The sequence below is a fragment of the Quercus suber genome, unplaced genomic scaffold, assembly GCF_002906115.3.
Source record: "Quercus suber isolate HL8 unplaced genomic scaffold, Cork oak 2.0 scaffold_16, whole genome shotgun sequence".
Classification (NCBI taxonomy): Eukaryota; Viridiplantae; Streptophyta; class Magnoliopsida; order Fagales; family Fagaceae; genus Quercus; species Quercus suber.
The window spans coordinates 1,146,176-1,157,650 of record NW_027069481.1 but is presented as its reverse complement, the minus strand read 5'-3'; the positions used below and the strand labels follow the sequence as shown (position 1 = coordinate 1,157,650).

The 11,475-nt window shown below is 34.8% G+C and overlaps 1 protein-coding gene across 1 annotated transcript; it reads left to right on the top strand.

The window, feature by feature from the left end:
• Positions 1-238: 238 nt before the first annotated feature.
• LOC112011901 (beta-carotene hydroxylase 2, chloroplastic) lies at positions 239-3,997 on the top strand. The gene is made up of 7 exons (XM_024044247.2): positions 239-811; positions 903-962; positions 1,074-1,145; positions 1,462-1,596; positions 1,757-1,882; positions 2,024-2,080; positions 3,552-3,997. Exons 1-7 carry the CDS (start codon positions 434-436, stop codon positions 3,627-3,629), a joined length of 906 nt encoding a protein of 301 aa, XP_023900015.1. The 5' UTR covers positions 239-433; the 3' UTR covers positions 3,630-3,997.
• Positions 3,998-11,475: the final 7,478 nt, after the last annotated feature.

Genomic DNA, 11,475 nt, shown 5'->3' with positions numbered 1-11,475 from the left:
TAAAAAGAAAAAGAAAATAATGGTGACGTGGCAGCTTTAAAGGCTTCGGGGAGAGAGAGAGATGGTGACGTGGCAGCTTTAAAGGCTTCGGAGAGAGAGAGAGAGAGAGAGGTTAAGAATGGCATTAGAGAGAGAGAGAGGGGTTAAGAATGGCATTAAAGGAAATAAAGAAGAAGAATGGTGGCAATTGGTATTTGCTCATTTTCCACATAGTTTCCACAAGTGGTTAAATATTCCTACGATGAGCTAACATTCAGAGAAGATGTGGTCTCTGTGCATTTGGAGTATTTAATCCCTTCACTCGAAACGCCAAACCCAGAACCCCATACACTGTCTACAACATTCCACACAATCTCTCTCTCTCACACACACACTCGCTTTCTCTGTCTCACACAGCTTTTTGCAAAGTCTCAAGCTCACCCCAATTGCTCCCATGGCGGCTGGACTCTCCGCCTCCGTAACCTCCAAGCCCATCCGTCTCTTCCAACGCTCTCACCTCCTAAAACCCACAACCCTCTTGGCTCCCTCAGTTCTCCGCCACAGCACAATTAAAAAAACCAGAAGAAAAACTTGCTTAACTGTCTATGTGATCTTGGAGGACCAAAAACAAAGTACCCAGTTGGTGAATCCTAAAGATGAAGACTCTGGTGGCCTGACTAAATTTCAGATCCCATCTCCACGTGTGGCAGAGAAGTTGGCCAGGAAGAGATCCGAGAGGTTCACTTATCTAGTGGCTGCTGTTATGTCTACCTTTGGTATTACTTCCATGGCTGTCATGGCTGTTTATTATAGATTTTCTTGGCAAATGGAGGTACTTTCTCTGCCTCTCTCTCTCTCCAAGATTATGTCTTTGTGTATATTATATTTAGAAGTGCAAATTGGGTTTTTTGTTTTTTGTATAGGGTGGAGAAGTGCCTATGTCTGAAATGTTAGGTACATTTGCTCTATCTGTTGGTGCTGCTGTAAGTTCTCTAATCTTTTCTTTGGAAAATTTTAAGTGATTGGATATTCAAAAAGTTGTAATCTTTAGGTGATTTTGTACCTGAATCGAATTGGGTAATTTTGATTTTCAGGTGGGAATGGAATTTTGGGCAAGATGGGCTCACAAAGCTCTCTGGCACGCTTCCTTGTGGCATATGCACGAGGTTGGCTTTCAATATCTCTATCTGAGGCTTGAAAACATTTTTCTGGAAACAGTTTTCAAATAACACAGTTGAAAAAATACAGTCCACATATATAAAATGACACGACGTGGAAGTATGCCAAATCATCGTACAGTTCCTTTATCGTTTTAATTTAAATTCAATCATATAATTGCACCGACTAACATAATACACACACACACACACAAAACATTAATTGTTTCAAAACAATTAAATTCAATGTCTTATATGTTTGAATTTAATCGAAGAAATATAAAGCAAGAATACTAAGTTTTTTTTTTTTGTTTGGAATTTGCAGTCCCATCATCGACCAAGAGAAGGACCATTCGAGCTCAACGATGTTTTCGCCATTATAAACGCTGGCCCAGCTATTGCTCTCCTCTCCTATGGCTTCTTCCACAAAGGCCTTGTTCCTGGCCTTTGTTTTGGGGCCGTAAGTCTCTCTCTCTCATATCTTTCTGAATCTTGTTTAATATTCCGTGGTTAACGGTTTAATCGTACTTAATTAACTGGGGATCGCAAAATTATTCTTCACGTGTGACCGAAAATGACCCTGTGAATTTCTCATATTGACATTTTTGGACTTTGAGCAGGGTCTTGGAATTACAGTGTTTGGCATGGCTTATATGTTTGTCCACGATGGCCTGGTCCACAAAAGATTCCCAGTGGGGCCCATTGCCAACGTACCCTACTTTAGAAAGGTTGCTGCAGCTCACCAGGTAAATCCTCACCACTCGTACAAACCAATTATTTTTTATTGCCTTTGTACCAAAAATTTTAATTTTTGCTATGGTTTTTCCTCAAAAAGAATCTAACGGTCAAGATTTTTTTTTTTTTTTTTTGGTGATCTCTTTCTGTAGCTCCACCACATGGACCTGTTCGATGGTGTGCCATATGGGTTGTTTTTGGGACCTAAGGTATGCTCTTTAAAATTAAAATGATTGGTTTTCTTTGTAAGTTTATTAGTGATGCAATCTAAGATGTTGGTTTTGAGTTTTATGTCTCTTAACCAATAATTTGAGATCATTTTCAAGAAATTCTTCTCGATGTATGTGGAATAGAGCAGTGGTGGAGCCAAAAAGTTTTATTTGGGAGGGCCACAATTAACATAAACCATATATCTAAACAACAAAAAACTCAAGAAGAAGAAAAAAATTCGTATCATTATCATTATATTTAAAATGCTTTGAAGAATTCATTTTATATTTTATGTTTCTATTTATTTATTTATTTAGATGTAAAAGAATACTATGTCATTGTATATTGTTTACCTTATAATTTATAAGTTGCCTGAATATTAAATAAAACATACTTTTTTTTTAACAATTTGCTGGCAGCCAAGTATTGTAATTAAATCAATTATGAATTATAGATATGTGGTTAAAACGATTGAAAATTACATGGAATTAATTAAAAAAAATTACATTTGGAAAGATATTATTACATTTTACACACCAAAAAAAAAAAAAAAAAAACACTAATGCTATTCACAACCTAATACACACGAGCACACACACACATTTATATATATATCATCACTCTTGACATAGATTATGAGAAGATTATTACTTAATTATTTGTTGACTATGCTTACACTATAAAGTATTTAGAAATTTAATAATAAATAAAGGGGGCCAAGTTGTATTTTCCCAATTAGCTACTTGTAAATATAATTACATCATATATTAAAATAGATATTTTCCAAAATATTTTTTTTGGGGGGGGGGGGGGGGGCGCTAGGCCCCCTCTAGTCCCTTTGATCATCCGCCACTGGAATAGAGGCAATTCATGTACTTGTGGAGTAGTGTTTCAAGCTCTCACAAAAGGGTGAGTCCTATGGTGGGTCTCACGTGTGAAGCCCGCTCTCTTTGTGAGAGTCCAGAGCATTACTCCGAGAGTATGTAAATTTTTTCCATGAAACAAGAAAATCTAACTTTTTTTACTATTTAGCTTACTTTTACTACTATTCAACTTATTTTTGCTATTATTTATGCGTCTCATTGCACTTTATGGTACTATTTATGATTTGCGGTACTATTTATGAGTCTCACTGTACTATTTCAACTATTTTTTAGTTTTATTTACAGTACTTCGAACGAGCTCTAAGAGCCTATACACTATGCAAAAAAACTTATTTTTGCTACTATTTATGCGTCTTATTGCACTTTGTGGTACTATTTATGATTTGTGGTACTATTTATGAGTCTTACTGTACTATTTCAACTATTTTTTAGTTTTATTTATAGTACTTTCAACAACAAAATTTTAATTTTAGCTAAATAAGCTGTTTTCGAACGAGCTGTAAGAGCCTAGACACTACGCAAAAAAATTTAAAACTAAAAAGTTTAACATAGAGGCAGGTGGCTGATTTTGTGCATTGTGGTGCAGGAACTGGAAGAAGTGGGAGGTCTGGAAGAGTTGGAAAAGGAGATTAATAGGAGAATCAAATCAAATAGTGGTTCATGACAAATTAGTCAAGGGGACCTCGTTTCCTAGCACAATTATCAGATTGGGCGAACAGTGCAGTGATACATATCAAAGATTTTGAGGCTCTTAGTTACTGTCTTATTACAATGATATGAAAAGAGGCAAGAGAATGAAACAGTAGATTAAGGAGGCTTTTACAAAATTTTTACTTTTGTGTTTATGTGAGTGTTTCATATTTAGTGGGATCAATGATCAGAATGAAAGAGATATACAGTAATGGGATTCTAGAATCCCACTGAATTTGATTGCTCGCTGGAGAAGACTGTACTTGGTTCTTGTACAAAATCCCAAACTAGTAGATGATATTTCTAAAATTGTCACACCTCAATCAGTATTTTATTTTATTTTTTTTTAAAATTTGCTATTTAGTCAGTACTTAGACTAAATTTTGTGGTGCATGATTTAATTGGAAGGGTAAAATCAGTTAATTCTTATTAAAAAACAACTTTTATAACTAAAGCCTACTTTGTAAGGTTGACCAGTTTGAATTCTCCATTCCCTCCAAAAGAAGGGAAAAAAAAAAAAAGAAGCAACCAAAAGGCTTCTTAGGCTTGAACATATACTAAACATTTTAATTATAGAGATATGTTTTAAACTTACAATTTATTTATCTTATTAGTTTTTTTTTTACCACATGGTAATTGTTCTTATCATAATGTTAACACAGAAATAAATTTCTATTATCAATTCTCTGAACACAACCAAGCTTTTAAAGTTGTTTGGTACTACTTATAGGCACCTGACTTTTTTTTATTTAGGTAGGTATTATTCCACAATAAAAGGTATTTCCATTGTGAAATAAAATCCACTGCACTGTCAAGCTCTTTGTTGACCCATCCTAACCTTGCATCACTAATGTTCGGTTGAATTAGTATTTTTGAAAAATGTGTCTTTAAAATTACAATTAAGCATTTGGTAATATATGAAAAAGTGTTGTTTCTGTCAATTGACCATTGGATAATATTATTTAGCAACAAAAAAAGAAAGACTATTTGGATAATATTGGTATAAAATTACTGTTTCAGATGTTAATTACAAAAAAAAAAAAAAAAAAAAAAAAAGAAAAAAAGAAAAGAAAAGAAAAGTAAAGAGACTCAATGTAAATTACAACCTTGACAATCAAGGTTCCTTCATGTTCTGCATATGGCAATTACCCCATCACCATTTAATTGTGAATTTCACAATCTCATAAATTTTAACGAGGCTTGGGGTCACATTTCCATTAAAAGAAAAAACCAGATAGAGTCAAGCCAACCAAGTTGCCTTAAAACATCATATAACCAGATTAACCCAACTGCCCACAAACTCCAATTCTCAAGTCTATAGCTTAGTCAAATACCCATCAATGAAAGTAGTACTTTTCTTGAAAAAATGAGAGTTTTGACAGTACCTCTAAATTGGCATCGAGGCCTAAAAGCTTCAACCTCAAGAGACATCACGTATCTCACAAAAATCAACTTCTCATTAACTCCTTCACAAAACTTTAGGACCAATAAATTTAGCGTGTACAAGAATATGCCCACATACTCCAATTCTCAACGCTAGCTTAGTCAAATACCCACCAATTAAAGTGGTATCTTTCTTGAAAAAATGAGAGTTTTGACAGTACTTCTAAATTGGTATTAAGGTCTAAAAGCTCCAGCCTTAAGAGGCATCACTTATCTCACAAAAATCAACTTCTCATTAACTCCTTCACAAAACTTTACGGCCAATAAATTTAGCATGTACAAGAATATATATATATATGTGTGTGTGTATGTTTTTAGAGGCACAAACATCTAAGTCATTTTTTGCATTCATCACATTACTCCAAATTTACCAACTTTTGTAATTCAGAATCATATATCGTTATACTTGATTGGATATTCCCTATACATCATCTTTTACAAGCTCGTTGATTCAAGTGCAATTTTAAGACACACCACTAGTCTTTTTCGCTCTCCGTGTTGGTGTTGATGCGAGATTTGTACTTGACTTCCCCAACTTAAACCCATATTCAAAAGCTAAGCCAAATCAAAGTTGGCCTACTTTCTACCTTCTAGGTTTATAAGGTAAAAGAGAGTGCTACATCATTGGACTACGTGCCCGTATTAGAAAATGTAAATTAGAATTCATAAAGTAGGAGAATTTTATACAATGATTGAGCCATTGATCATAGAGGTTATCTAATCTAATTTGTTAATGTGCATGCTCTATGGACCATGGGCAACCCCAATCACGCTTTTGTGGGACACCTTGTAAATTAAAGTATAAACCTACCGGCCATTTTTGTTCTAGATATGGCTACGTGTGGATTACACATAGCTCTAGTATTTCCATTTGGGGGTCCTCCAACTTTGTTGTCCAATGCAAAATCGAAAACTTTTAGTGGCTCATGCACTTCACTTTTAGTGGGCTTCCAAATTGCAATTCAATACCTGTCGAAATTTGAGAAAACCTCCCACGTACTTATGTGATTATGTCTATTAATTTAATTAAAAAGGTCAAAACTCAAAAGGACCAGATCTTCTTGGTCGGAAAGTTTTGATCAATTCATCCAATACTATTATTTTATGTATATAATTATATATTGCTTCCGACATCAAAATGCGCATTTTATAGTAAACTTATCTTCATATTGATATTGACTACAACCGAAAAATTGCATTTAAGATGGCAAGGTGGACCATCCAATATCATATATAGTTGACCATGTTCCAAGTTCTATGAACAGTAATAAATCAATTAGTCCGAAGAAGAACTGTTGTTGAGGACAAAAGATTTTTGTGTTTGTAATATATGCATTTTCATGACTATAATAAGAGCAAGAATCAAATAAATTTACGCAACTCTTATTACAACTCGTCATATAACGGGTTATAAGTGGTAGATGTATGGTGAATCGTGTTTATATGGCGAATTGTAACAAAAATTATGTAAATTTATAAGAAATTAGCATTTTTTTTTCTATGATAAAGAGCTCAAGTTTGACGCGATATACTATTTGCCAATAAAATAGGTTTAAAGTTGCATAAGAAAAAGGCCTACCGAGCAAGTGTTTCAAGCAAGTAGGCTCGGTCTTATGTCTAAACGTAATTGTGTTAATTCGCACTAAGATTAATCTTTTTTTTTTCACATTTTAGAAGTCAATAAGTTTAGAGGCATAATTTTGTTAACAATTTTTTCATAATTGTTAAAGTTATAGGTAAGTTGATAATAAAAGACCACAAATAGTGTCGGTGATAGATTAACGTGAAAATCAATAATATTTTTTATTTATTAAATCGATAACAATGTGTCATTTTAATATGGTGTGAACAAAAATTGTGTTTGTTAATCACTATCTCACAATGTATGTGGCTTTATAATATTGGCACTTCTTTTAATAATTGGAGTGTTTATTTATTCTTAAAGTTTGAATGGGGGCTTTGTTAGAGTTTAGACAGCGGATTTTCCCCACCGCCCAAGAACATTTAGATGACAACAATCCATTTGAGTGGAATTTGGGCCCGTGTTGTTGTATCTTTGGTCTCCCACTTTATGCTTTGAAAATGGGGAGAAAAGATAAGCATTTTGACCAACAAGAAAAATGAAAGGATTGTGTTATCTTCGTGTCATCTACCCATCTTATTAGTCATGAGTCATGACTCAACCGATGAGTTTTATGGTGGGTCTGCGTTTGGAGAAGGTGGACTCGAATCACTCGATACTTTCTTTTATTTTGGTAGAAAAAAAAAAGGTAGAAGGGGAGCGACACTTATTATCTTTAGACTGTTTGAGATGAAGATGAAATATAAGAAGTGCCAACACACAACTAGTTGTTGATGTTCAAACTCAAGTCTTGAGACTTGTTGGCTCAGTATCTAACCAACTAGGCCACTCGATACATGCATCTTACTTCTTCTCATGTGTGAATCTCAACTTGCAAACACGACACAAGGGTTGGGCTTTTGCTTTATGAATTTGGGTCAAATTAGATCAACCTTAAATCAACACAATGAAAAACGTGTCAATTGTGGGTTGACCTGGGTAACCTATGATTGACAAGATTAGACATGTTTACTTGTTTGTTTACTTATTTTGTTCTAAATGTTATGAGTTATGATTTTGTTTTAAATGGTTGGTTATTAAATAAAAAACAATATTAATTAGTCAAATAGGTTGAAATGAGTTGTGTTTGAAGTGGGTTAAATGGATTGTATTTGTGTTAACCTAATACAACCTATTATTATTATTAAGCATGTTGAAACTGGTGGTGTTGCATTTGTGTCAACTCAACATGACATGTTTATTAAGTATGTCATACAGGTCATGTTGTGTCAACCAGCTTCAACATGTCGTGTTGGAGTTTAAGATCAAGACACGATAAAAGGGATGATGTAGATTTCAAATGCATAAAATATTTATTAAAATATCTCTAACTTAGCACAACATGCCAAAAAGAATTTTCATCTCTATATTATAAGAGTGATGGATGTAGATTTCGGATACATAAAATATTTATTGATATGTTTAGATAAGTTCTTTTATTTTAGTTTATTTTATTCAAAAGTAAATTAAGTCAAATTATATGTATAAAAAACGTATACATAGTTAAAATAAGTTAAGTAAAAATAATAATAATATATAAAACCTAATTCAAACAAAGCTAAATACTAAATAGATTATAAAAACTAACAAAATTTACACTCATGGATGGCATCTTAAAAGTTTATTATATGCTTCATGATGATTATTCTTTATCATTAGATTAGGAAACCGATTAGTTAATTTTTTTTTCGCTTGTTTGCTCTCTTCTGGGAGCCACGACGATGAAACCCTACTGCCTTCTATAGTCCTCCTCTTTCCCCATGCCTAGTGGAAACTTTGGTTTCTTTTTCATCCCCTCCATACCAAACTCCTTCCCTCTCCTTTCTTTCCCTTCCCACTACCCTCATAACCATGGAGGACCTCACTGGACAATGTGCCTGCTTCTCCCTCCACCCGAAGGAATGTTAAACAATTCCCTTAGCACAAGACGTGAAGGATAACAGCAAAGTACTTGTAGCGAAACTCTTTACCAAGCGCCGAGTTAACATGGAAGCACTCTCGTGAACGCTAAAGAGCATGTGGCACTTTGTAAAATATTTAGAAATTAGAGACTTTACATAAAAAATAAAAAATAAAAAAGAAGTACTACTACTGTTTGCCGAGGAGATCGACACACAAAAAATCCTCTCTCAGGGGCCTTGGTCTTTTAACAAATACTTGATAGGCCTATACAAACCCGGTACGAAAGAATTGGTGGATGATGCAAACTTTGACACTGCTTCATTTTGGATCCAAATTCACGACCTCCCTCTTAGTCATATGAACAAAAACAACGCCGTAGCTATAGGAAATACTCTCGATGAAGTTGAACAAGTTGATGTCTCACCATCTGGAGATTGCCATGGACATTACCTTTAAGTACGTGTCAACATTAATATCACCCAAACTATCTACTGAGGGCACTAAGTCGATCTGGGAGACTCGGAACCCCTTTAGATTTCACTTCAATATGAGTGTTTGCCCATTTTTTGCTATTGGTGTGGCTTTTTGAATCACGATGAGGGAGACTACAAACTCTGGTCCGACAGTAGCGAAACTCTGAACAATGATGAACAACAGTACGATCCATGGTTGCAGTTGCAGGCCACCATGACTAATGTACAGCCTGTTAGGATCAGTGCCCTTAAATCCTATTATATGATTCTATGTATGACATTATATATGACTTAATGTTGTGATTAATAAATTTGTTTTATTATTATCTGAAATAATGGTAACATGAATATTTAAACATTATCATATAGTCCATGAGATGCATAGTATGTGATTTAGTCACAAAAGATATAAGTCACAAGTTCTTTATAAACTCAGAATTTTAGTTCGTAGTCAGCGATGAAATTGGGCATTTCATCTGAGAAGACTATAACATATCAACTAAGATGATTTGTCTTGATTATGGAAGTAAAGACTTCTAGTTGATGTGTTGATATATTTTAGGAGTTAAGATATATTGAACTAGACCACTGTAAAATTTATTATTCTCCTAACGACTATCAAATGAATAATAAATCTCATGACTTCTATTTATATGAACTCTTAATTCTGAGAGAATAATGGACCTAATCATGAAGTGTAAGTTACTTTGATATATTAGGAGCGAGATCTAAAGTAACGATCAAAATCTCAGTATGTTGGGCAGCCACATTTGGTGTTGATGGAACATATATTCTTAAGATGGAAATCATAGTCTCTTAACAGAAATATAAAATATTCCCTTGAGATGAATTTAATGGGTTCAGTTATTCAGAGAGTTAGGCCTAACCACTTTAGTAAGGAATTACTAAAGTATATATTTATGAAATTGGATTTCATAAATATATGATGAATAACTTAAAAGGATTAAAACGAGTACTCAAGCATTAAGATGTAGGCCCAAAGGCTAGCCTAATTAGATAATTAGTTATAAGGAGAGAAACATATAGAATTTTTGCAATGAACATGAAATGGAATGTATGTGAAGGTTGGACACTTTTTCACACTATCTTGAACATACACATATAGCTGATTGAGAGACCACACTTCTTGAGCATCAAGTGGACTTAGAGTGAAGATTAAAAGTGTTCCCAAGTGCATCTAATCTTTGTTTTTGAAATTCACCACACCAAAGTACACTCTCTTGTTCTTGAATTCTGAAACTTACATAGCACATGTATCAATTGCGAATGAAGTAGATCCATTAATTTTTTGCTGCATATGTTTTGTATGCAATACAAACATGTATTTTTCCAACACAGCCACCGCAAGTTGTCCATACCAAAAGACCAAACTGTCAGTACCACCACGACCTCACCGACCCACACCATCCCCCTCCATGCGACCATCGCTGCCGGTGGCAAAAAACACACACCCACAACCAAAACCAACCACCACCATACAACCCGCTGCGACCTTGATACTTGCAACAATTCCTGATACAATGCCAATAAACACAGAGATCCTATCTGACCTAAATCTGTTTAATGCACATATCACGAAGATTCACAAAGCCTTGCATTCCTTTCCTAACTCAAGCCTTCCAAACCCACTCACACAGTTGGCACTAAGTACAGTTACAGAAACTTCAATACTTCCTTTTTCGAACTCCACGAAGTCAGCCATCCCATTAGAAGAAAACACAGACATACTAACTACCACTGATACTGACACTCCCTACCCCATACTTGACCCCCACTTCACAAAGATACCACCCAACTTTCTAGAAAAGCAGAAAACAACCACCAGCCCCACATGCTCCACCCCAACAGTGAACACAGGCCCACTACCTAGCACCTAGCACCTCATGCAAACTAGGCCTACCTAGACATATAATGGACACATATGAATATAGTGGACAACTTTTGGGCCTAAAACGTAAAAACCATGTAGAACACCCCCATGCAAACAAACTCAATGATAAGAAATAGAAACTCTTCAATGATGAAGCCAAAACCTTGGGTAAGCTCATGGCAGACAATTTAGGATTGGCGGTGGCTGCTTGGCAGCATTGTTGGGAGCAATGAATATCCTAAGTTGGAACTATTGGGGGCTTGGGAACCCCCAAACAGTTAATGCTCTTAAGAAAGTATGGAATAAAAAAGCTCCCATTTGTGTCTTCTTGATGCAGACTAAACTTACCACTAAGTAGCTAAATAACATGAAACAGAGTTAGGATTATAATCAAGGCTTGGTGGTCTCTTCTGATGGCTTGAGCAGTGGTTTGGCACTCTTGTGTGGAAACCAAACACTCAGGTACATGTTTAGAATTTTTCACGTTGGT

Bases quoted from the DNA above. Each gene is read 5' to 3' on its own strand.
- LOC112011901 (XM_024044247.2), top strand. From the start codon at position 434: ATGGCGGCTGGACTCTCCGCCTCCGTAACCTCCAAGCCCATCCGTCTC. The intron at 1,146-1,461 runs GTTGGCTTTCAA...TGGAATTTGCAG, and splicing joins CCTTGTGGCATATGCACGAG to TCCCATCATCGACCAAGAGA. The intron at 2,081-3,551 runs GTATGCTCTTTA...ATTGTGGTGCAG, and splicing joins GGTTGTTTTTGGGACCTAAG to GAACTGGAAGAAGTGGGAGG.